Below are 27,053 nucleotides of genomic sequence, written 5' to 3'. Positions count from 1 at the left end.
TCCGAGCGGTCTTCTAAGTCCTGTGAGGGTGCTGCGGTGACGGGGGCCCAACAAAAGGCTAAGAACCGCGAGTCGGCGGGCACCGGGAGCGCCGAACGGTCGGGCTCCTTGGCTGCCAGGCAGGGCGCACCCTCCCCGGCGCCATCGACCACGAGCCAGCGCTCTGGCTCGGGTAAGAGGAAGTCCGAGAACCCAGCGAAGCTTCTGGAGAGGCCCCGGTCGATCTTGAAGATTCCGGCAGAGGGAGAGTGAGGCTCGGACCCTCCCCCCAAGGTGAAGGCCCCAGGCGTACAGAAGGTGACGTTGGCTTTAATTCACCCTGCTAAGACCTCGATTGAGGATGTCGCCGCAGCCCTGGCTCAGCCTGTGGAGGCTACGTCAGTGGAGGCGCCCTCAGGTACCAGAGTCTCCCTGCCACCGCGGAGGGAGTCGTCTTTCAGGCCCATCGAGAAGACCCCCACGAAGTCCTCGTTGGAAAGTGAGGGGTAGGGGTTGGTGGCCGTCGTGGATACGGACACGACCTCTGAAGAGGAGCTCATCCAAGTCGTGGAGGAGGCCCAGCCCATCGGGAGGGATCCCGACGAGGGCGACGGTGACGCAGACGAGGCTCCTCAAGAGCCCTAGCTCCCATCGTTTCCGGCGCCGCAGGACACCTCGGCAGCCATTTTGTCAGCCATCCAGTCCTTTTGCTCGGAGATAAGGACTAGGTTGCCCCTTCCCCCGACGGAGGTGCCTGAGCCAGACCCGACGGAGGAACCGGAGCCAGGACCTTCGGGGGGCTCAACACTTAAGAGGAGGAGGACGCATCCTAGGCCTCCTCTCCCGCCTTCTCTGCCTTCCCCCCGGTCCACTACCCACGGGGATGATACAGGCATGGACACGACTACGACGGGTACGGATGATGACGGAGGCGACGACGGGACGTGTCCCCCGTCGCCCCCTGCCCGGGCGTCCCCGCCCAACGAGATTGGATCCTTCCATGCAATGATCTCCAGGGCATCCGAGCTCTTCCAGCTCTGCCCCGAGGAAAAGGAGGGGTTACTTTACCAGCGGCGCGAGGCTAAAAGGAAGACTGTCCTCGCCGTACCGCTTCTTGATGACATCTGGGATGAGGGGCTCGCCCTCCTCAAGAACCCTGCCACGGCTCCTGCGAAGAGGGACCAGTACGAGAAGAAGTACCGGGTCCCCGACGCTGCCCCCTTATGCCTTAGGGCGCAACCTACCACAGACTCGGTCGTTTCGGCGGCGGCCAAGAAGAAAGCGGGGGGGGTATCGGCCTCGACTTCAACCTCCCCTCCGGACGGCGAGGGTAGGAAGCTGGATGCGATGGGACGACGGGTCATCTCATCTGCAGCGACGACCATCAAGGCGGCCAACGCCCTGGCCATCGTAGCCCGCTACGACAGAGTTGTGGTTCAAGATCGCCCCTCTGTTGGACTTCCTTCGGGATGCCAAGAGGGCCGAGGCCCTGGAAATCTTGCAGGAAGGTGAGATTGCCTCAGACCACGCCATTACGGTGGCTACGGACATCCCCGACACCGGTTTCTGTCAGTTGGGCAACGGCGTTTGCTTGAGACGACGAGGAAGGCTCAAGGCGACGGATTTCCACCAGGACGTTCAGACCAAGGTTTTGGACATGCCCTTCGATGGGAACAACCTTTTTGGCAAGGCAGTTGATGAATCCCTTCAGGCGATCAAGACGGACACGGAGACGGCCCGTGCACTGGGTGTGCTCCAATAGCGACAGCCGTCCTTTCAGAGCTCCGGAGGCAGAGAGGGTGCCTCCAAGGGAGCCGGCAGCAGCTCCTCTACGTACCGTCAAGCGGCAAGGTCTTCGTCGCAGGAGGCCTACAGGGGACGCGGCAAGTCAGGTGGATCCCGCCGTTGTCGCCAAGGTGGTCAAGGAGGCAAAGTGGCCTCCAAGCAAGATTGAACCGACCGTCGGGTCGGGCCCGCGCCAAAGCACACCGGTGGGAGGCCGGCTGACGAAGTTCGTCGGCGTGTGGGAGTCCATCTCCACCGACCGTTGGGTGCTGGACGCCCTGGCCCTGGGGTACGCCCTCGAGTTCCAGAAGAGGTGCCCACGCATTCCTCCCATGGCCTGGAAGGAAAATCACATCCCTCAACTGCTGTTGGAAGTACGGGCGAGGCTCAGGAAAGGTGCCATCGAGCTCGTCCCGAAGAGGCTTCGGGGCTCCGGAGTTTACTCAAGATACTTCCTCGTGAAGAAGAAGACAGGAGGATGGCGTCCCATCCTGGACCTGCGACGACTAAACAAATACATCAAGGCACAGAAGTTCCGGATGGTCACCCTCCAGCCTGTGCTGTGACAGCTGGAGGAGGGCGATTTCCTGTCGTCGTTGGACTTGGAGGATGCTTGCTTGGACATCCCTATTCTAAAGAGGCACCGAAAGTTCCTCAGGTTCGTGGTCAAAGGGCGGCACTACCAGTTCAAGGCCCTCCCGTTCGGATTGAAATTGGCACCCAGGGTGTTCACCAAGTGTCTAGCACCGGTGGCGGCGCGGCTGCGCCTGCAGGGGATCCACGTCTACCCCGACCTGGATGACTGGCTCATACGGGCAAGGACAAGGGAGCTCGCCGTGGAACACACTGCGAATACCGTCCAGCTGCTCACGGACCTGGGGTTCTCCATCAACTTTCCAAAATCCCACCGGGTCCCGTCGCAAGTCGCCCTGTTTCTGGGAGCACAGCTCGACACAGTGGCACGGCGGGCCTCACCATCGGAGGAAAGCATAAGGACCATCCTAGGAAAGGTGCAACGTCTACTGGCCACGGACGTGGCCAGAGTGAGGTCTATCAAGTCCCTCCTCGGAATGAGGTCCTCCTGCATTTATCTGGTGCCCCACTGCAGACTTCGGATGCGGCCCTTGCAAGAATTCCTCGACGCCCACTGGATCCAGACGACGGGCAGCTTCGAGGACAGGATCCCGCTCGACGAAGTGTTCCATCAGGCGATACGATGGTGGGGTGTCCGCGCTCATCTGACAGCGGGAACAGGTTTCCTAGCCCCGGCCCACCAGGTGACAGTGACGACGGATGCCTCCCTGGAAGGTTGGGGAGCGCACACCAGGGGTCTCCACGCGAGAGGCCTTTGGTGCTCGGAGGAGAAGACTCTCCACATCAACATCTTGGAGCTCCGCGCAGTGTACTGGGCCCTCAGGTCCTTCCTTCCGTCCCTCAAGGGCAAGGTGGTGAGGATCTTCACCGACAACACAACCACGATGTTTTACATTCGGAAGCAGGGCGTAACCAGATCCCCTGCCCTGTCCAAGGAAGCCCAGGATCTGTGGCATTGGGCCGTCGCCCAAGGGATGTTTCTGGTACCCTTTCATCTGGCAGGGATAAAAAACACCATCGCCGACTCACTCAGCAGAGAGCTGCGCTCATGCCACGAGTGGGAACTGCGCCAGGATCAAGTGGACCAACTCTTCCGACGATGGGGCAAACCCCAGATCAATCTCTTCGCGACGGCGGCGAACTCCAAGTGCCGGAGGTTCGCCAGCAGGTTTCCGCAACCGAGGAGCATGGGCGATGCTTCTCGTTCCCCTGGAACGGCCTGTTCCTTTATGCATTGTTGCCATTGCTAATCCGGCTCGTCAATCAGCTCAAGAGGTCCGGGTGCAGGATGATCCTCGTCGCACTGGCGTGGCCGAGGCAGATCTGGTTCTCGGACCTTCTGGACTTGTCAGTGTCCACACCAGTCAAGCTGCCGACGGACGCGGATCTTCTCTCCAGAGAAGGAAGCACCATTCTTCATCACGAACCAGAGTTGCTGAACTTGCAGACCTGGCTCCTGCAGCACTAGAGTTTGGAGGATACGACATCCCGGCCGACTGCAGAGAGGTTCTTGCAAAGGCCAGGGCACCCTCAACTCTCAAGTGCTACGTACATAAATGGAAGAGGTTCTCTGTCTGGTGCCGTGCACAGGAGATTAACCCTCTGCGGATTACGGCCCCACAAGTATTGCCATACCTACTGTCTTTGGCCAAGGCTGGCCTATCTCACGCTTCCATCAAGGTACATCTGGCTGCAGTCTCACGTTACACCAGAACTACAGGACAGGCATCCTTGTGGTCTCATCGTCTGGGGAAGGAATTTATGAAAGGACTGTTCCGATCATTCCCGCTGGTGAAGGCCCCTGCCCCAGCGTGGGAGCTCAACGTGGTGCTAACTAGGCTCTTGGGGGCCCCATTCGAGCCTATGCATTCAGTGCCGTTGAAATTTCTGTCGTGGAAGACAGCATTCCTCGTGGCCATCACCTCTGCACGACGAGTGGGAGAGATCCAGGCCCTGTCTTGCAAGCCTCCATACTTGACTTTTCACGACACGAGGGTGGTGCTGAGGACGCACCCCTCCTTCATGCCCAAGGTGCCGCCGAACTTCCACCTCAACGAGCCCTTGGTGTTGCCAGTTTTCTTCCCGTCGCCTTCGTCGCCGGCTGAGAGGACTCTGCACTCGCTGGATGTAGCTAGAGCGCTGAAGTTCTACGTGGACCGCACAAAGAGTTTTTGGAAGACATCACAGCTGTTTGTGAACTTTGGACTTGTGAATCAAGGGAAGGCTCTTTCGAAGACTTCCATTTCCAGATGGCTCTCCGGCTGCATCATGCACTGTCACCGGTTGGCAAACCGACCGTTGCAAGGCCGTCCGAGGGCCCATTCGACCAGAGCGATCGCTGCTACTACGGCGTTCCTGTCTGGTGTGCCCCTGCTGGACATCTGCAGGGCTGCTATGTGGAGATCGACGCACACCTTCACGAGATTATACTGCGTCGACCGGGATTCCAGGGAGGAGTCCAGAGTTGGTCAGGCAGTGCTGCGCAACCTGTTCGCCTAAGGTGAGCCTGAAGAGGAGGTAAGAGTTGCTTAATGTTGAGTTGTTGTATTGCTTGATATTGAGCCTTTTGCCACCTCCCGTGGTTGTGCATGTGTATACTGCTATGTATTCTTATATTCATGAGCATGTGAATCCATGCCAGACCCCATGCTGGAGAAGGAACAAGTTACTTAGCTGTAACTGTTGTTATCCAGCATGGGTCTGGCATGGATTCACATGCGAACCCTCCCGCCTAGCCCTCTGCGGCTCTTCACTTGGTCATAATGCCACTTCACGTGCTACCAAATCTGAGGATGGCTGCCAGGGGCGGGGCTTAGGGAGAGGGCAGTCATTGGCTGGGGGCAGTATGACCCAGAGACCAGTGATTGGTTACTACTGAGAAAGACAGATCAGAAACGAAACTGATACTGATTTTTTTCTATACCGAGGATTCCCGGCCTGACGGGGAATATTCATGAGCATGTGAATCCATGCCAGACCCATGCTGGAGGTAACTTGATCCTTATATAAGGTGTGAATGCCTATCCTGCATTTAGGGATTGCCAAGACTTCATACTCCGCAATCTACACCTTTCTTTGATCTAGTATGCACTTTTCCATATCCAACACAAACTATCTGGTTCAGGATTTTACCAACAGTAGGAAGTTCTAAAGGAGGGGGGTGACCTTGGTGCTTAAAAAACAGCCAGGAAGGATTTCAAATGGCAAGGACACTCGCAGTATGGGCCTGAATCAGCATATTATTTAGGGTCCTGGCTTTGAAGTATCACTGATCAGGGGTTGCAGTGACAAAAGCATCTGGCATCTAGGAGTTGCATCACAGATGTGGAAATGAATCAACATTTGATTCCCCTAACATTGGTTGGTGTTAGGGAGAATTCTCTGTTTAGGCTGAATTTCCTAACCTAGTGAGTCCCACAGCAGCTTTGCTGGATTTTTGGGGTTTATTTTTTTCTCCGGCCAAGAGTGAGACTCTTTTACCCTCACTTTTGGACATGGTTTGAATGTGTTTCTTTGAATCTAGATGTGTTTAATGGGCTATGGGGTCTTTTACCACATAGGGCTTCATGTGTTTTTGTGATGTGTGTTACACAGCACCCTCAGTGCAGTAACACAGGGGTGTCATAGTGCCCCCAGTATAGACTCCATACCCTGGGACTGACTACTGTCTCCCAGGGCATGTAAAGTCACCATTGACTTTACTAGTCTTAAATTCTGAATAGAACCAGTACAAACCATCATATTGTGGACGTACTGGCTGGGGCAATTCAATTGCCCCGGGGTCTGTTAGTCGAGGGGGCACGTCTCTGTCCCCCCTGATCGAGTTTTGGCTGGTGGCAATGGATACTACTTTTTATATTCAACCCCAAATATTTTCCTATGGGATTTCCCATTGTTTTCGGCTACTATCTTTATTTAATTATTTTCGGTAGTCTCGAACATACCGCCGGTTTAATTAATTAATATTAATTCTCCGGTTGGTATTTTTTGCCAAAACTTGATTCTAAAATGGCGTTTTTGTTCTCTTATGTGACTCCAACCCAAGTCGAGCCCTTTGTTCCACTTTTTGGCGGGCTTCTCCACAGAAGCCCTCCAAAGTGGTGCCACACTGTCTGGGGTACTTAGGAGGGGTCGAGGGGGATTTAGGCACCCTGGACTGAGTTGCCTAGGCAACTCAAGTCGCACTCCGTCCTGATTGGCCCAAGTGGTGAGCTGGCCGGCTCACCACTTAGCATCTTTGAGTGACAGCTAGGCTGAGTGAATGGGGGTTGTCTGCATAAAAGCAGGGCTTTGGGGACTGGAACTTCAGAAGTCGCCACAGGACCTAACAATCCGACGAGGGATTAGCTGAGCCAACCTGCCACGACACCACCACCGGTGGAGCCCTGCTGGACCGCCTCACCACTTTTCCCAACGACAGAGGAGATCTCCTGCCGGAGAGTCTTCTTCCTTTGACTGGTGGGGATAACCAGTTTCACCGTCTTTTCGCCTTCCCGACGTACCTCGTGGCCGCCTTGCCTGTGCCAAGCACCCCGGCAACCGGGATACCGTGTTTTACCACGACCGCGAAACAAAGGTACCACCTTTAACCGGAAAACTCTGCGGCTGGTTTCTTCCCTGGTAGTGCAACGACCTTCATCTTTCCTCCAAGTCGAGATCTTCTCTTCCCCTGGACGACGACGCAACTTGCACCCACTGCCAGAAACAACTGCCACCGCAAGAGGATCCTTCCCACTTAAGGTACCGTGTCCCGCCTGGCTTCCCTTGCTACCGACTGTACGGGGTAGATTTAGCCCCCGGCTTTCAAACCTGGGTTAGCCTGGGACACCCTGGCTAAACTTTCCTAAGCCTCTCTAAACTCTTTTTGAACTCTCTGCAAGACTTTCTAAGCCTAGAGTAACTGTGTGATCTTGGGCGCATTTGTGCTCTGCTCTCTCTAAGAGTGGGCCCAGCCTTTGGACTTTGGCTCACCAGTGACTTTTGCTCTTCTGCCTTGCTAACAGTGTTCCTGAACCTGAGAGTGGTGTACCTTTCCATATTCTGTCTTTTTCCCTCCCTTTCTCACAAACTTATTGGAGTGCCATCTAGCTAAGCGCTCACCTCCGTATGAAAATAAGTGGTGTTTACTGTGACTTATCTGATAAGGAAAAAGGGGTTTATATATTACAATAGTAACTGTATTTAGAATATTTTACAACAAGAGTGCTGGAGTGTTTCAAACCGTGTGTTTTTAAATAAATAATTATATACTTTGATACCAAAGCTCTGGTCAGTGTTTGCTTGTATTATTGTATCTGAGTGCCTATTGTGTATACTTTGCATACTGTCTCACTCTTCTTGAGGGAAGTCTGACTGCTCAGCCACAGCTACCAGGTAAATCTGGGTGGTACAGAGTGCTACCAAGTGGGTTTACTGCCAACACCTGTAGTCTTAAATCTTTTGCAGTGTTCCCTAAGGGAACTGCACAGGTTTCTGCCTAACAGTTGGCCAGGTAGCCAGGATGTCTGCTCCTTGAGAGATTAGTGTTTTGGGGAGAATATTGTCAAACATAATTTGACAATTCGAAAAGTAAGAAACTTTCACATATATATATATATATTTTCTACTCTTTACTTATTTTGTGGGTCCTGTTGTGAGGTGGGAGTTGGACACACACCCCGGGGTTCTCCACTTGCCCAGAAGATTTAAGGAAAACGTTGGCAGAAAAGGTTTGGCACGTTTGTGCGTTTTTAAGAACTGCTGCCTCCTGTTATGATATGATATGGCATTTATAACGCACCTATACACAAGTGTTTCAAGGCGCGACAAGGCAAGGGAGGGGGAACAGAGGGAAGACAAAGACAACGATCCTACTAGGCCACGTGTCATTCAGATCGCGCAAGTGCATGGGAAGGGGGAATGGGAGAATTGCAGGGGGGAAAAGGGGAGGGGACAGTGCAGAACATGGGATAATAGAATAAATAACTGAAAGTAAAAGTACAGCCAGCTGGTGGCAAGGGGTAAGTGCAGACAACAGGTGTCAAGTGCTAGTAGTGGGACTGAAGGGATACAGAAAACAGTCCCCAAGTGTGGGGGTTGCCAGGAAGGCAGTGCAGGTGTGCGACTGGCGGGGGAGGGGACCTGGGCCAGAGATCAGAGGGTGGCCATGTAACCAGTGCAGTTTCAGTATCAGCCAGGAAATTCAGCAGGGGAGAGGAGGAAAGAAAGCAGAAGTAAAGATAAAGGTTTTGAGGTGCTTCCGGAACCAGAGATGGTTTTCCTCAAGTTTCAGGGAGACAGCGAGGATGTTTCAGAGGAAGGCCCCAGCCGAAGAAAGAGCTCTACCACCAACTCCTTGTTTGGAGAAGCAAGTGCCCCTGAGGGAGTAGGAGGTGGGTGAGCGAGGAGCTCGAGAAGATAAATATTTAGGAATAGAGAGTTGAATGTATTGATGCCCGGCGCCCCAGAAGGCTTTGTGGACAATGCAGAGGGTTTTGAACTTAATCCTCGCAGCCACTGGGAGCCAGTGCAGAGATTTCAGTCCTGAAAATCTACGATCCCTGGGCTTAAGGCCAAGGACAAGTCTCGCCGTCCTATTCTGGATGAGTTGCAGAGGGGAGAGAGTAGAAATAGGCAGATTTAGAAAGAGGCTGTTGCAATAGCCTAGCCTGGGGAGAACCAGAGCTCTGGAGACAGTGAGCTTCTGGGGGAAGGAGAGGAAAGGCAGAATACCTCTGAGGAGGTGTAGCTGGTAGTGTGACTTCTTAGAGATGTTGGAGATGTGAGGAGAGTGTGGAGTCAAAGATGACCCTGTGGTTTTTAACCTCACAGGTGGGAGCAGGAAGAAGGCCAAGAGAGGCTGGCCAGAGGGTGACAGGGAAGGAGGGAGCGGGTGTGCCGATGAGGAGAATCTCCGTCTTACTGGCATTAAAGCAGAGATCATTGGCAGCAGACCATTCCTGGATGGTGGACAGGCAGTCAGAGATGAGAGAGGGAGAAGAGATGGCTGAAGGTAGCCTGAAAATGAGCTGAGTGTCATACGCATAGCACTGGAAGTTGTGGCAGAGCGCAGAAATGCGGTGGGCAAGCAGTGCAAGGTATTGGTTGAACAGCCAGGGAGAGAGGTTAGACCCCTGGGGAACACCACAGGTATAGATGGAGATAAACGAGAGGAAGGACCCAAGTTGAACCTGGGAGCGTCGATCGGAGAGGAAAGAAGTCAGCCACGCCAGGGCCTAACCAGTGATACCCAGGTTATCAAGGCGATGGTTGAGCAGGATGGCATGGTTGACTGTGCCAAAGGCAGAAGAGAGATCAAGTAAGATGAGGACACAGGAGGTGTTGGAATCGAGGTTGGAAAGCAGGTTTTCACAGATGTTCAGGAGAGCAGTTTCTGTGCCTCTGGCAGCTCTGAAGCCAGACTGATGATGATGGAGACAACCAACAGATTCAGTGTGAAGATTGAGCTGGGAGAGGGCCAGCTTTTCCAGGAGTTTGTCCAGGAAAGGACTGATGGAGATTGGGCGATAGTTAGCCGGGCAGAAAGGGTCAGCAGAGGGTTTAATAAGGGGGTGCACAAGGGAGTGCTTCTGGGGAGAAGGGAATACTCCAGTGGCAAAGGAGTGGTTGCAGAAATTGGCCAGAGCAGGAGCCATGGAGTCAATGTGGTCCTTGATGGTTTTGAAGGAGCAGGGATGAACCTGTTTTGACGAGACTTTCATAGATCAGACTTGCCTAGAAAACTCGTCTGGGGAGAACAGGGGAAAGGCAGAAAAGGAGGGAGGAGAGGTGGCCGAAGAAGTACCAGAGGAAGAGCAGGGAGTAGAGGGAGGAAAGGGAGAGGAGGAGAGAGAGGACAGGAGTTTTGGAGATGAAATGAGAAACCAGTGCCATGCAGAGAGCCCGGAAAGGGATAGGAGAGGCAGAGACTGCGGCAGGATTGGCCAGTTCCTTGCAGATTTTAAAGAGTTTAGCCAAGTTGTTAGATGCCGCAGAGACGCAGGTTTGGATGGAAGCGCTCTGCTTGGTGAGGACAGAGAGCCGGTATTGCCTTTGAAGCAGGCAGCAGGCCAGTCTGTCAGAGGATGTACCACAAGCACGCCATTTCCTCTCAGCCACCCTGCACTTCCGTTTGAGGGTGATGAGGTCTGAGTCGTACCAGGAGTTGCACTTGGCTTTGGGCTTCAGGCGGATCCTTATGACAGGGGCAAGAACATTGAGAGTATCAGATATAGCAGAGTGGAGCATGGGAAGGGCTGTGTCAGGGTGTGAGTCAGCGCTTCATGGGTCGGATGACCGAGAAGGTGGGTGGAAGTGCTAGAGTTGGCTTGGCCTGAGGGGTAGAGGGTGAACTGGGAGGAAAGGAGTAAGTGATCGCTCCAGGAGAGAGGAGTGGTGAGGGAGATAGCAAGGGGAAGGTCAGAGGAGATCAGAATATACAGAGTATGCCTTGCAGAGTGAGTCGGGCCAGAGGGGAGAATAGAGAGTGAGAGAGAGTTGCAAAGGTCGCAAAAGAGTCCAGAGAAAGGACAGGAAGCATCTAGGTGGATGTTGAAGTCTCTAAGAAGGAGGAGTTGAGTGGGCGAGACCAGGAGGGAAGAGGAGAGGTCCGCCCACTCAGAGAGGATGAAGGGGATCTGACCAGGTGGCCGATAGATAGTAGCCACAGTAAGGGAATGGCCAGGAGAGAGCCTGCAAATGAAGCATTCAAAGGAGGAGTAGGCCTGTGTAGGAATGACAGAGGCAGGAATCCACTCTGGAAAGATCTGGGTTACAGCCCCTCCGGAATGGTTGGATCTGGGCGCGTAGAGAATCTTGTAGCCGTTTGGGAGGAGAGTGTCAAAGCTTGTGACAGAGCTGGCCGTGACCATGTCTCGGTAAGACTGAGAACATCAAGGTGAAGTTCCTCCAGAAGGTGGCAGATGTCGGAGGAGTGTTTGACAGCTGAGCGAGAATTTAGAGTGGCAATATGAAGAAGGTTTCTGTCCTTGAAAGCCTTCCGGTTAGGGGTACAAATCAGAGGTACGCCCTGCAGAGGTGTAGAAGAAGCCAGAGGGGGGGCAGAAAGGAAGGAGGAGAAGGCGAGGTAGCCAAGGAGGAGGCAGCAGGGGGAGACGAGGACACCATGGAGGGGGGGAAAGGGGACAGCAGGAGAAGAAAGGCAATTTGTGGCACATGAAGCATCTATCTAAGATTTGAAGGCTGGCCTGAGGGCCTTGGACCAAGACGTGCCATTCAGGTAAACATTAATGATGACCTTAGAGGAGTGGAAGGAGGCCAGGAGGGCATCCCACCGGGTGCCATCATTAATGGGAGAGAGCACAGAGACCATGTGTAGAGTCCATAGGTCTGGTGAGGGAATGACAAAGAGGATGTTGGTAAAGTTTGCCTGGAGGAAGCACTGGTATAGGTGTCAGCGATTGGGAGGCCTGGGTTGGAGACCAGGATGTCCTTTTTAAACATCTTTTTACCAGATTTAGTGAGAAGAGCAGGATAGTCGAAAGCGAAGCAGTTAGAGAAGATAGGAGGGACAGAGAGCGCCATAGAGTATGTAGGGAGAGGAGGAAGAGGAGGGAAGGGGAGAAACACTAGGGAAAGGGTGATATGTGACTTTTTTGTATCTTTGTATTTGGCTATGTATGGTTGCTGTTAGTCTGAATGCAAACCAAATGATTTTCTCATTCTAGTGCCAGATAACCCAATCTTTTAACTTTGGGAAGAATGCTAATGGTGTTCCATCAATGATGCATGCTTTATCGGATTATTATAGTTTGTGGTGCTTTTTTAGGTAGTTGATTTAATAACTACTGAGCTTCAAGAATGTTTGAAGGAAAAATGTATTTTAGTGGGAGAAGCTGAAATATCGGGTGATGTACTTTGAATAGTATGGTGTTTGTGAGACTAGATTACATGAACACGTATTCAATGATGAGCGGCCTGGACCCATAGGGACCATAGTAGAGCGCACATTGGGCCTCATTCTGAGTATCCCGGTTGTGAGGAACCTGAGGGCGCCAGCCCCCCTTATATCTTCCTCCCTGGTCGCCAGGGAAAGGCTGTCGACATCGGATCATGACCCCGGGGGTGGATATACGAGGGAGGATCATCTGGATGGAGGAGACCTAAGGAGTGGGGATGAGGCACCCTTAGGTGACACATGGTATCCCCATTTCACCATGAGTCCAATGCCCCCTGTGCCTTTATAGGCTGTTGTCAATCCCTTCCCAACCTATTTTAAATCATTCCCTAAAACACACCAGTTGTATACTGGGACGAGTAAGAGACCTACTAGAGACAAACAGCCTATCTTTATTGGCACACACACATAAAAACACCAGTTAGGTACTGAGATTAGGCAACTAAGAGTAACACAGAACTTCCAAACAAGCAATAAGCAGTCTAGACTTTTTCTGACCAATCAGCCTGGCGCGAGGTTTACAAGCAGAAAGATTGAAGAACATGGAGTCAGCTGTGGAAGGCAGTCACAGGTATGTTGTGCGAGAGCAGACCTCTCCGGGAAGACGGTGTGGCAGATGGAGTGCTCGAGGAACCAGAGAAGATGCAGTGTGTATCCAGCGGGAAGCGTGGCTAAAGGAATCTGGATGCCGGTGGTAGAGTACAGAAAAGGAACTGGCATTAGCAGGAGAAGCTGTAGATTGAGGCCTGAGATGCAAGATATGTATCATTGGTGGAGTGAAGCCACAGAGAGCGGACACTACGCAAGGAGCTGCACAAGAGAGAGAGAGCAAGAGTTTGTGACAGCCGGAAGCCTCACGGAATGCCATAAGCACCTACCGGGGAGTCAGCCTAGGGAAGGGGACACTGGGACGGCAGACAAGCATGTAACACTTATAAGAAAGTGAATGAAAGCAAGCATTTTGATGGAAACAAATATATTGAATACTGCTATAAAGGAAAGCAAGCATTTTGATGAAAACAAGTATACTGAATACCTCTTTAAAGGAAAGCGAGCATGTTGATGAAAACAAGCATATTGAATAGCGATTTAAATGAAAGCAAACACTTTGAACACTGATCTGGATGAAAGCAAGCATGGTTGAATACCGTTATGATTGTTTTGTGGAATCACATGAGTTAAAGGAACTGTGCAGATTAAGAGTACAAGCATTGGCAGGAGCCATAAAAGAACTGTGCAAGCATTGGCAAGAGCCATGGGAGTATGTAAAAGTACAACAAAGGAATGGTGGCAAAACAAACAATGGTAAAGCCTTTCTTCCTCTTCCCCTCCTCCCTTAACTTGAAGGCTGTAAGATAATTAAGCTATGTTTTGATATGTTTATGTTGTGTCTTGCTGCTGACCTACTCTCTCAATAAAAATGTTTTTTAAAAAAACAATGGTAAAGCCTTATGAGTATGTGAGTATGTAGAAAAGTCAATAATAAACTACTGTAGAGAAGAGACAGTGACAACATGCCTATGAAGGAGCGAGTAAGGTGTGTTGGTTGCATGACCTGTAATGGGTGGCCCGTGTGGTCCAACAACTGTGTCTAGACCGAATACACCCGTCTATGGAAAAGCCACCTAAAGCACCACAAAGAAACATGTGATTTGTTCTAAAAGGGAATCTTGTGTGATTTGAAAATAAGGAGCTGAATTCTAAGAGGTTGGTGCAGGATCCCCAGCAATTATGTTACATTGGAATTGTTGACAGACTTGAAAGCTTGGGGGAAGGGATCCTCTTTTTGTACTGTGAACCTTGGGGAAGGTAAACCTTTTGACAAAGAGCTAAACGAAGCTCAGAACTTTTATTTTGAGGCTGACATCCCTACACATTGTATACAATTAGATGTGAGGGCAAGTACAGGTTTTGGACACAGGCAGATATGTTTTGGACTTTCAGACACAGGCTATTATTTAGGTAGGGAACGCTCACCTTAGTGTAGGGCAAGATGGGCCTTTTTTCCAATCTTCTTTATTTTAATAAATGTTTGTAGCCCAAACTTTCAGTGAGTTATCTGTGTCTCATTCATGATGCCTTCACTCAGTATCTGATGAATCCTACGGATCCCTCACTTAAACCCTGCCTAAAGTCTCCTCCCAGGAGGCCACGGAAAGGCAGACGCTTCCAGACCCTGGGGGTGGTGTGCTGCGAGAGGATCACCTGGGAGGAGACAAGGCCCAGGGTGGTGAGGAGATTCTGTGGTATGAGACGCGGTATATGTCCTTTAAAAGGGAACACCTTTCAATATGGCCAAAGGAGATAATGGCTTATTGCCATTGCAATACATCTGAACCACGTATACAATCAGTGGCCCGGGGCACAAATACCATGAGACCTGAACAAACCTTAATAATAGAAAGATCTTTCAAGGTATCTCGGATTAAAAACCCTCCTCACCCCGAAGGTATTATGTAAAAGGATCTAGCAATTTTGCCTTTATTCAATTGTCTTCCTATGTAACAATGAATTTGAACGGGTCGTCTTTTAATGGTTTGAAGGAAGATGAGTCTACCCTTAAAATGAAGAAGTTGCTTAAAAGAACTATGTTGTTGGGTACCATAAGTCACACAATCCCATGAGTATTGGGACAAGGATGAGGACAGGAGAGGCATGCTATAGTGGTAGTCGGGCAATTAAGCCCAATAACCCACACTTGAAGGATCATGGAAGACATAAATGTCCCCCACAGGTGCAGGCAATGAGAAGGAGCTGGAACTGTGACTGGAGTGTGTGCTATAGTAGCAGAGGCAGAAAGAAAAAGACAGTGTTGGCAATCTCTGCAGATGTGAGAGAAGCAGAGGGACGTCGGAACGTTGGTGCAGCAGATTTCACCTGCTTGTTCTGTGAGGGTCCTGTTCCTCCCCTTATCCCCTTCTCCCAAACACAGAGTTGCAGAGGCTACGCAGCAGATGCAGGAAGGCTGCCTTGCCCCATCTGAGCCTGATTTATTTATGTATGTATGTATTTATTTATTTATTTATTTGGTAAAGCGCTAAACGAGAGTCCTGAGGCATGCGAGTGCTGGGACAGACAAACAGAAAATAACGCAAAAAAAACTCAGTCAGTGAACCCAAGGGTAAGCATGTAGAAGTGTGGATGAGTCAAAATTATTCTAGAAGAATGGTTTTCAGGTTCCGTTTGAAGCTCACGAGACAAGGGTAAAGTCTCAGGTCAGGTGGCAGGGTATTCCAGAGATGTGGGGTCGAGAAAGGACAGCATCCTTTTTCCACAATTGACAATTTTGCTTCTCAGTGATTGCAGTAGGCCGATGTTATTCGACCTAAGGCTGCATCTATCAGGAACCCATTTAAGATTAGCTGTCGGGTATGTAGGACCTTTGACATGGAGAGAGGAGTGAGCGATTCACAGGGTACGGAACATAACCCTCTTGGCTATAGGAAGCCAGTGTAGTGATCTTCTGATTGCCGACACATGCTCAGTTTTCCGTAGGCCAGCTACTACCCTGACTGCATTGTTCTGGACAACTTGTAGGCGATTGATCTCTCCCTTAGCTACGCCTAGGCGAATGCAAGCACAGTAGTCCAAGCGGCTGCCTATGATTGCTCTAGCCAGGGCAGCACAGTTGGACATTGCAAGATATGGTCTGAGTTGGGCCAAGAGCTTTATGTAATATGAGCAGTTAGACACTAAACCGCTGATGTGAGCCCTCATTGAAAGTTGATCGATGGTAACCCCCAATGTCTTCACTTTTTTGAGAGTGGGTAGCACACAGTCAGCAATTTGGATAGAAGAGTAGGCTTGGTCTAGTTGACGAAACTAAGGAGGAGTGCCTACAATGATAAGCTCAGTTTTGGAGTTATTCAAGGCCAAGTCAATGTACAGGATCCAGTCCTGAATTCTGTTGTAAGTAGCATTGATGATCTCAGCGTCTTTGATGTAGTTCCCAGTAAGTGGGAAAAGACACTGAGTGTCATCTGCATAGTTGGCATAACAGGTGCCCTCCATATCCGGTTGATCAAACAATGACAACATAAATATGTTAATGAAAGTCGGTGACAAACTGGAGCCCTGTGGCACTCCAGAGTCCAGGGCATATCCCCCTGACATGGTCTCTTCTTGGAAGACCTTAGCTGTACGGTCTGAGAGGAAGGAAAGCATCCAAGTTGCTGCTTCCCTGGAGAAGCAAGCCCTCTCACATAATCTGCTGGCTAAGATAGAATTATCAACTAGGTCCAAAAGCATCAGTAGTGAGGCTTTGTCTTTATCCATCTGTAGTAAAATATTGGTTTTAAGATCCAATTGTGTGGATTTGGTACTATGGAAGCTCTGAATGCCTGATTGCTTAGGGCCCAATAGGCAATGTGTGCTAAAAAATGCCTGGATCTGTTTGTGTGCCATCTTGTCCCGGATCTTTAAGAGAAACGGGGAGTTTGTTATTAGTCAATAGTTATTTGCCACCCCCGGATCCAAGGAGGGCTTCTTTACAAGGAGGGGGGTTATCCAAGCTTGTTTGATCTCCCTTGGGACTAACCTCTCTGCAAACGAAGCATTAACAAATTTAGTGATAAAAGGGGCAAGGCACACGCTTTAACGATTTTTGCAGGGCAGATATCGCCCTGACAATTTGTGGGTTTTATCCTATCCAAGAGTCACAGGACCGCTGCTTCGGTTACCTCCCTGAAATTAAAGGGCGAGGGCGGGTAGCCTGGTGCCGAGCCACAGCAGTAGAAAGTGGAGGGTCCATATTAACCAGCCTAGATTCAATATCTTCTTTAATCAGACTGATCTTACTGGATATGGCTCTTTCAATTTGAGAGCACCAGTCAGCGTCTTTCAGAACAGAGATCTCAATTGGATATCGGTTTTCGACTTTTTTTCAGATTTTGACCAATTCCTTTGTGTCGTAGTCTGGCTTTTTTGATCTGTTCTCAGCCTTTTTTGCAGTACAAATTGCCTTTTTGTAGTGCTTGGCTACTTGGCAATAGTAAGATTTATCCTCGGAAGTTAGTGTCATTTGCCATTTCCTAAAAGCCTTCTTTTTCTTACGTTTCAGTTGATGGATTTCAGGAGAGAACCAGCTTTTTGAAGGAGTGATCCTCGTTTGCCGTAGCTTCTGGAGCGCTAAACTCTCCACAGCATTCCTCATCTCATCGTAAGCTAATGACAAGTCAACTACAGACTTGTATTGTTCGAGGTCATTTACATAAGGGGCAAAGAAGGGAGTCAGTGCCTCTACGGTAGCTTTGCGTAGGTTACGACAACGTACTCTCTCTTGTGTTCATCTGTTTTTCCTAATAGTGGAGATCAAGGGGATTTCAAATGTAATAAAACAATGATCCGACCAGAGACAGGGAGTCATTTCTATTTTATCAAGGCCAATTTCATGTGACACCATCCAATCCAGAGTTCTGTCACAGAGGTGGGTAGGATGTTGAACATGTTGGGTAAAACCTAGATTTTCCAGCGCCATCACAGTTGTTCTGGCTAATGAGTCGAGAGGGTCCTGGAGGCTGAGATTAAAATCTCCAACCAGAGCCACTTTAAATGTATGTTTGAGCGTGGAGGAAATCATACCACATAAGTTTGTTACAAAATCCGGCATTGAGGTAGGTGGGCGATACAGAATATACATATTTAAGGTAGTATTCGGATTCGAGTCTAATTTGATTAATAAGACTTCACAATATGATAATTCCATTACGTTTACCTTATAAATAGATAAGTCACTCCGATAGATGACTGCCACCCACTGCCCCTTTGCCACCTTGGCGATCTTCCCTAAGCATGGTAAAGTCCTCTGGCACTGCTAATAGTGCAGGGTCTGGTGCTAAATGGCACATGATTGTGAAGATTGCCATGCCAGAGGTGTGTCTGAGTCTGAAGCGAGGAGCTGCAGGCAAGACGTGGGTCTCAGGAGCGAAAGGGGCTCATTTGTCGAGTGGCCAGACCGGATACACCTTGAATGAGGAAGGATGCGGGTCCCTGTGAGGCCAGAAGCAGTAGAAGTTGTGCCTGCATTTGTGCAAGTTGTGAAACTCACAGAGCCAGTATAAGAGAAGCCAGTAAGTCAAACCTGGTGGTCTGATTCCTTGAGCAAGCACTGCCGGCAACAGTATCCAGTCCTACCTTCGCTCGCGTATAGAAATAAGTGACTTGAAATTCTTTGTTAAACCTTTGTTTTGTTTTTTTGTTTTTTGTTGTTTTTTTCATTTAGTTTATACAAACTTTTGGAAAAAAAATTAAAACTTGATATTTTACTGCATACATAATCATACATAGCTTCTAAAACATCTCACAATTCCTTGGTTTTCAATTCATATCTCCGGGGTTCACTCCAGATCAAGCAGCAAGTCATTCGTTATGATTTCGCTAGATTCATGTCGTTCTCTTCTTGCATCGTGATGACTGCTCCTGAGTTCCTTGGTCTTTTTTGACCATCATACTTTCCAACTGTTGCAGAAACAAAGCAAGTGCCAGTGACAATTTTTCGTGGGAACTACAATGCAAACGTACCCACCAATCTTCTGCACTGTATGTTGCAATCAGGTTTCTTTCTTGGATCAAATATTTAGTTCGTAAGTCTTTAAGCTCTGTGCAAAACAGTACCAGGTGCTTCAGTGTTTCATTATCGTCTTGGCAGAAATGACATTTCACTTCTTTGCCTGTCAATTCCCTTCTGTGACTGTTAACTTCTCTCGTTTCGTACAAGTTCAGTCAGAATCTCAGGTAATGACTTCTTAGAATTTTGCACGGAAACATTTCCATATATTGAAATGTCTGATTAACACCCTTTGCTTCTACTGGGCTGTTTACCATGCATTTGTTGGAGCTTCTTTTCTCTAATGTCCTGATCCAATCGTGTTCGAGGAGTTTCTTTTTTACAGCGTTCGGGTTAGTTATCAACATCTTGACATCTGCCCCTAAATCCTTCAGGATCTTTCTACCTTTGACAATAGAGCAATGAGAAAGAAGCACTCGTGTGTTATCTGTAATTTCTTTTTTCGCTCTTCTAAAGAGCAAATGCTACAGAAAGCCATCGTCGAACACTTGAATGGTGTGAACTATATAAAGTGGTCACATGTGCCTAATTTCACTTTCCAAGGAAAGAGTGACCTTTTACGTTTAAATTCACGCAAATGTTAAATGCTTAATAAAGAAGTGAAGCTTTCAAACTTTATATCTACAATTGAAGAGAGCAAGCATTGCCCAAGCCAAGAGTGTTCCCCTATTAAGCCTGAAAGCAGCTTTTCTTAAAGCCAGAAAACCATCTAAGTCTGTGAGACTATAAACAGTTTAAAGGTCTAAAGTGAGCGGGGTGAACCCGTAATACTGGAGCGCTGTTGCCCGTATGTATCTTTTCAAGGCCTGGCTGCTTTGCAATACTAAGTGATAATACCCCAAAGTCACAAAATGTAGTATAGTTAGTTAGTACTGCAATATCCGCGCACTGCCCAATAAAAGTTTCAACAATCAGATGATCAGTTCGATTGAGAGTTGGTTTATTCAACTAGTCAGCCGACGAGCGTTTCGACTTTCTAGTCGTTCTCAAGGCTGTTTACATATAAGAATATTAACAAACCTAATCCTTGCATTTGTACAAAATATATAGCAGTAACGGTAACAGAAATACAAAATCATAATAGTTATAGTAAATTTGTCACATACCAAAGTTGAGCCATCGAGCAGGGCATAGGAGAGAATGCACAAAACAGATTTGTTTTAAATTACATCACTTAACAAATACCACGATTGCCATATCCATCTAAATGACACTCATAAGTTTCTAAAATTGTCCAATATGATTGTGATTTGCATGCAGCCTTGCAGCAATGATGTAGAAGTGTGTTAGCCGAACCCTAAAGCCTGTAACGGCTACATAGTTGTTAATATTGTGTCCATGCCTATAAACAGTAGAAACACTGCGTAGGTGAGGTGTGGCAATAAAGGTCATAAATATGGTTTCCTACTTTACCTATCTATTGTTGGGTAAATTATACCCGTTATTCAAACAGATAAGGAAAGATTTAATGATAAGTAATTATTACTGTCCGAAATAAGTACAGTACCTAGTGTTCAGTAACTTACCCAATTGCTGTGCTTTCTTAGTGTGTCCTTTTACTTTCCACTATATAGCTGTATCCCTATTTAATATGCCTCTGTAAATACATCTGCTCTACTTCATTTGTAAATTACTTATGTGAATAAGATTGCACATGTAAATATTACTGATTATTATACCTAATGTATCTGTAAATAACTTCTGTCTGTATATATGTTTAATACGATATAGGCCAAACCTATGTTTTCTATTGTTGCCTGTGGTAACTCCTATAATGTGCATTACCTGCTCTCCAGCGCCCTGATACCTACGGGTTTGGTGCGCTCTACAAATGTTAAATAAATAAATAAAAATAACGTGAAAGGGTGAAAATTCTATTCACGGATAATTATCCTGTTAAATAGAGTAGAGTTCATGGATGAATTCCTCCATGTACATGTCCAATACCAACCCCAATTTAAACACTATTTCGTAAATGTGCAGTGACGGCCATGAGTTTACAGTAACAAACACGCGTGCGTTAGAATTGCCATTTTAAATGTGTTACCCATTGTAGAAGCATATTGCAAGAATCGCAATCACCCAGGCCCGTAAATTAATGGCCGCTATTACATTGTGTTCTTACCTTACACTTCATTACATTCACAGGGATCATTCCCTGGCGCTGCGGCAATTTTTGCACGCCAGCGCCATTAACAGTAATGTTTATATTGTTGTAGCGTTCTGCATGAAGGCAGAACGTGCGTGAGCTGACATCATGATGATGCATTGCGTGAACTTGTATTTGTAATCCTTATTGCTCTTAATGGTATTCCATTACCATGTATAATAGTCATTTATATTACAGTTCAGTGATTAAATGGATCTTAAAACCAAGTGGGCAAATTGTTTTGGCGTTGCCCTCTGACTTTTACACGTGAATATGATATAGCATCCAATCCTTAGTCCATTGACAGTAATTAGTTGGCAGATATATAAGTCTCATGAACAAGTGCACGTATGTCTTCATGTCCATTGCCAAACCCAAAATACAGCATTAATTTGCACATATGCAGTTATGGCCAACAGTTTGAAGTCCCACACACGTGTTCTTTGTATTTACCATATGGTATGTGACAAATTTACTATCTCTATTATGATTTTGTATTTCTGTTCACGTTATTGATATATAATTTGTACAAATGCATGGAATATGTTTGTTAACTTTCTTAAATGTAAACAACCTTGAGAACGACCGGAGGGTCGCAACACATGTCGGCTGACTATTTGGATAAACCAACACACAATCTAACTGATCATCTGATTATTGAAACTTGTATTGGGCAGTGAGCGGATATTGCAGTACCAACTATTTATACAACATTTTGTGACTTTGTGATAGTTGGGGTACTATCACTTAGTATTGCGCGGATTTTGCACTGCTAACTAATTATTATACAACATTTTATAAACAGTTTAATGTTGCTTAAGGTACAAGTGTGCAAGCATTACCTGGAACCTAGAGAGTGGCACCAAGGCTTCTGGGCAATTATTTCGGCTAACAGCTGGCAAATAGATGAAGGCAAAGTTGAGGAAAGGAAACCTGCTATTCATGAATATTATTTGAAGTTGAGACAGACAAGAGAGGCAAAGAGGCTGCCCCTTTCGAAGACCTATTCAGAGGGAAAGTGCCTTGCATGTTGAAAGGTGTTGAAGAACCTTAACCTAAATCTTGTCAGAACTGCGAACTGGTTTGAAGTACATAGTACTGAAGCTGTTGTGGTATTTCAAATTACTGAAGCTGTGGTAGTATATCGAAGTGTCAGTAGATGCAACATTTCAGAAGCCTGAATGAAGTGAAGTAGTATGAGACAATGGACGGTGCTCTCATGGTAAACTTGAGTAGAAGTGAAGTTGTTGAAGTAGAAGCAGCAACACTGTGAAATCCTCCTGACAAATATACCTATTGTGAATCCTAACCTTGTGACTAATGACTTTCTAACTGTTAACCAAGAACTATATTTCACTGACGGTTGTAGAAGTTGCATTTCTTTTGAACTGTGGCAAGTTTCTTGAACTACTGAAAGTGGATGTAAAGCATCATGGCTTGGAAAACAATTGGTGCTGTTCTGAGGATGGGGAAAGTCCACATTTCAAGGAGAAAAGATTTGCTATTGTTGGAACTTTGGTTAACAAAACCTTACCTTGACATTGAATCATCAAGAACTGATTTGAGACTATTCAATCGACAATGATTTTCTCATTCATTTTTTATTTATTTTTTAACATTGGAGTAGAATTCACTTTGATTCCTGGGGATGGGAAATCACCAAGGTTATTGAGAGGTGATCAACAAACTGTGAATGTTGTTGATGCTATTAGAATTGCCATATATATTTCTTTGTATTTAATGTTTAGTGTGAGGGCAGACATCTCGTTTCCCTTTGCTTTTGGTCAGGCAGGAAAATCATCAGCAGAGAACGGATAGTGAGGCATTTAATATCATTTATACTTTAATAAAATGGCATGTTTTGAACAATCATCAAACAGTTGTCAGCCTCACAGGTAGCAGTAAGAAATAGAGTTAATACATTACTTCTTTTTCACAAGTTTGGAGGGTAACAGGAGGAACTACCTCCAGCATATGGCTAGAGGTATTTCCTCCGGACAAACTGGGGAATGATTGCTTGTGGAATTACCACTGGCAGTAGTTACCAATCCCCAATGGCGTCTGATGGATCTTAGTAATGGGTAATAAACTCATGATGTGGTAGATGTAAACCAAAACGGCCAGCAGTAATGGTAAATGATACTTGGCAAGGCCATTTGTACAGTATTATTTCCATTTAACCTCATGCTCCTGCATCTTGTTAGTTACATATCTTTACAGTTTTAGGCAGGGTGGGGAATTTGCTCAGGACCGCACAATATTGTGGGTTAAGTGCAAAACTCGAGATGAGAACCCAATTCAACAGGTTCCAGAGTCAGCCATTTAGTGGCGAGATCACATGTCCTCCCTGCTGTTGATGGTAATGGCTGTCATTCTTGATACATTTAAAAAACTATTGCATTTAGTGTTTTACTTTTCCTTCACATGGTATGTGGTGTATTGTCTTCACTGAAACCTACGCTGAGACCATCTAACAGATTGTGGAGTAATTCAGTGTATATAGTTTTAATAACTGGGAGATGTGGCCGATGCCTGTGGCACGCCATTAAAGTTGGTTTTGTCTTGATGGAATTTATGCAGATCTGGATTGTTTTGCTATTTAGGAAACATGAACACAAGGCTTCAACCATTTCTGACAGCCTGCCTACCAATGCCATGGACACAAAATTGTCTTGTGGCTCTGAGGTGACATCCAGGCAGTGGGATAAATCCATCATCCTAGGAATGTCTGTAGCCACAATCTAAACCCCTGATACAGGTGATCACGGTTGTCTTACTTTCTATGCATGCTTATTTGGATCTCTGTTCAAAGCTGTGAGCATTCTTTTATGATACGTTTTAGACAATTTGGCAAGAATAATCCAGACAAGAGATCGATATACCCCCCTGGTTTTATGTGAGACATGCCTCCACCAGCACTTGTTACTTTACCTGGAGAGGTTGTGCCCAAATAGTCCTGTGCTTACATTCTTTTTCAATGCAGAGGCAGCACAATGATAGCATGTGGAGAGCAACTATCCAAGCAAATTAATCCCTCCTTTACTTTGATATCACTGGCTCAATTTCTGTTCACTTTACTTTGCAACTCACAACTCCGACAGCTCAGATATAACTGGACATTTATCACAAACATACCAATCAGGAACCAAAAACAGATGTCCTTTTTACTCTTTAAATATACAGGTACTTCATTTTGTGTTTGCAGAAAAGGAATATACCCGTTGTCCGTTTTGATGAATTATGCTTTAATATGCTTAAAATGCTTGTAAATATTTGCAAATATCATTTTTAGCATGTACAATATGTCCTTTGATGGCTTCTTCTCTTGTGCTTCTTTGTAGACCTGCAGTCCTGAACCTCCGAGTGGCCATCATCTGCCTTCCCCCGGACAGGTACATTGTTCCTGATGATGCAATCTGCGAAATTGCGGGTTGGGGGCAAACTAAAGGTACGTAACTTACAGGTGGCAAGGGACTTATCTGGTGGTTTATTTTTGTAAAATCTGCCAAATATGGTTGTCATCTGTATTTTCTTTTTCCTGGCTGGAACATCAAAGGTACAAGTGTCAGAATGTGAATGAGATGGGTGATTTACAGAAACCAAAATGGTGGCGTTTTCCACATAAGCCACTGGTTCAGCTAGTGATTGAAACTGTTATCCTGTAGGTGCCCACATCACTGAAAGGGTAATTCAGCGTTTGGAAAGTAACCATGATCCTTTACATCTATCGGTTTCTCTTCCATATGCCTGAAATAATAACCAGATTATCCATCTTGATAATGCAGATGGGTTGGCTAACCATGGAAGAGTCCCTTTGCAAAAATGTGCAAATAAGGATAGAATAGGTGAAATATATGTAGCTTTAATCCATCTATTGGAAATTCTAGTAGTTGAACTAGGAGAGTTTTCCCCTGAAAGATGTTGGGACCAAGTTACCAGTGTGTTGTCCCCACTCTAGTCAAAGTCTTACTCACCACGGAGGAGAACCAGCACATTCCACTGTGGGTGGTAGGACTGAGAATGCTGCTTTATGAATGCATATCTATTGGAAATTGTGACATCAAAGGGGTGGAGAGATTTCCAGGATCTAAGATGAGCAAATCATTAATACAAGGTATTATTGGGGAAAAAAGTACCAAATGAGAGACATAAATGGGATGAGCTGAAATTAGTGACCCAAATGAAGGATACAAAATTATTCTGGAAGGATACAAAATTAGTCTCTGCTGCTAGCTCCAACATTCCTCAATCTACCTAGCTACCTATTGCAGAGGATGATTGGTATATCTACTTCAGCAAAGTTTACCAGTTATTAAGAATCCGGGATCTAATGATCATTTCTCTTTTGATAATATCCCAGACCTCTACACGTTAGCAATATCAACAGATGGGGTAGAAGTGGCAATCCTGTCAACAAAAAAAAAATTAAAGCCCCATGTTTTGATCTAATTCCGGCAGACCTTTTACTATCCGATGTAAGGGTCTGGGTTCCAATTTTATGGGCAGCCAATATAAACAGCAGTTCAGTTGTACCATCTACCTTGAAAAGAGCAATAATGGTTCCAGTAGCTGACTCTCCTTTGTGCTAAATATTTGATGCTTAGAAAGCAAAAGCTATTTCTGGTCTTTATATATTTTGGCACTGCATTTCATTCAATAACTAGAGAACTACTAGGGCATTATTTGAGTTTGACGTTCCAATAAATCTAACAGCAATACGTAGTTCATTGTCAGACACACATATCGAGGTTCACTTGGGTAAGGGGGGAGACTTATCAAAGGCCTTCCCTGTGGATAGATCAGTAATGGAAGGAGTAATGCAAGGCTGTGTTATAAGTCTTACTCTTTAGTTAGCATATTCATAAAATTGCCACAGAAATTAAAAATGTTGATATGGATGCCCCACTCTTGGGGGTGGGGGGCGGGGGTAATGGGAATTATGCTATATGCTGATACGGTATTGATCAGCAAGATGATGGGTATTCAAAAAGCCTTAGCTACTTTTTCTGCTCTTTCATCACGAATGGGTTTGGAAATGAATCTAACCAAGACTAAATTATTAATCTTGGCTGAAAAGAATTGAAAATGTATATCCCTCTTCCCAAATTTCTCTTGGCAAAGCTATAGTTGAGACAGTAGATTTCTGTGGTTACTTTGGTGTCCCAGGAGATGATTGCGTATGGTGGGGGAAACAGATTAGTATGTCTATTCTGAATTTTTCGCGGCATGGGGCAGTGGTTCAATGTTTTTCAAAACATTAGGGAGGTAATGCAACTTCCCAATTCCTAGAAATACTTATGGCATGTTACAATTCATTGGCGATATATGGTGCTCAGATTTGGGGGTATTCGGATCTCATGTTATTGGAGCGGAGACAGTTGGGCACCCTAAAGAGGATTTTCATGCTACCGAAAAAGACCCCCGCCACGATCTCTTCGATTGGAATTAGCGGTGTGTGCTAACGATATGGGAGATAAGTGTGCACATATGCAACTGCCCCAATCTCGCCTGAGTGATATATGGTCCCCACTCAAGACATACCTTCCACGCACAATGTCAACATCTGATGAAACCACAATACAGGTGAACTATACCTCCTCGATATTGAAGCCCCTGGACTTGAACTGAGTGATCTATCCTTCTTTTCACTCATGTTTTTTTCACTTCATATCTGATACTGCCCATACAAATGTTCTAACTGTCCTGACCACTCTACCAGTAATTATATTTTGTTGTATTGTGACATGTGTTGCCAATAAAGAAAAGTGTTAAAAATAAATAAATGCAGGGCTACAAATCCCAGAATGCAACAAAAAACCAGACTCGAGTTGCATCAGCGAAATGGCATGTGACATGCTGTCATTTATGACTCTTAAATATAGTCGTAGGCAAGGGCGCGGTGTTCGGTGCCTTCCTGGTCCCTGGAGGGACTTCCTGCTTTGAGGCCACGGCCCCCCTGGCTTACCTCACAGCCACAAGCCCCTCAGCTGTGAAGCCCGCGGCGGGGCAAGGACGCAGTGTTTGGCGCCGCAGGTGTTCGGCATCCGCAGAGAGAGGCATTTTCTGTGTTGGCTGTCAGGCGGGGG

The 27,053-nt window shown here is 46.8% G+C and overlaps 1 protein-coding gene across 2 annotated transcripts in view; it reads left to right on the top strand.

The window, feature by feature from the left end:
* The window catches only part of MST1 (macrophage stimulating 1), a 1,288,434-nt gene that overhangs the window by 1,178,658 nt on the left and 82,723 nt on the right, over window positions 1–27,053 (top strand). For both annotated transcript variants that reach the window (XM_069644177.1, XM_069644176.1), the window contains one exon: window positions 24,309–24,415. In XM_069644177.1, the coding sequence (XP_069500278.1) occupies window positions 24,309–24,415 (107 nt within the window). The remainder of the gene's footprint in view (window positions 1–24,308; window positions 24,416–27,053) is intronic.

Source organism: Ambystoma mexicanum, chromosome 2p, assembly GCF_040938575.1.
Source record: "Ambystoma mexicanum isolate Mex_15411 chromosome 2p, UKY_AmexF1_1, whole genome shotgun sequence".
NCBI lineage: Eukaryota > Metazoa > Chordata > Amphibia > Caudata > Ambystomatidae > Ambystoma > Ambystoma mexicanum.
The sequence above is the reverse complement of the archived record's forward strand: the minus strand, read 5'-3'. Positions and strand labels throughout refer to the sequence as shown.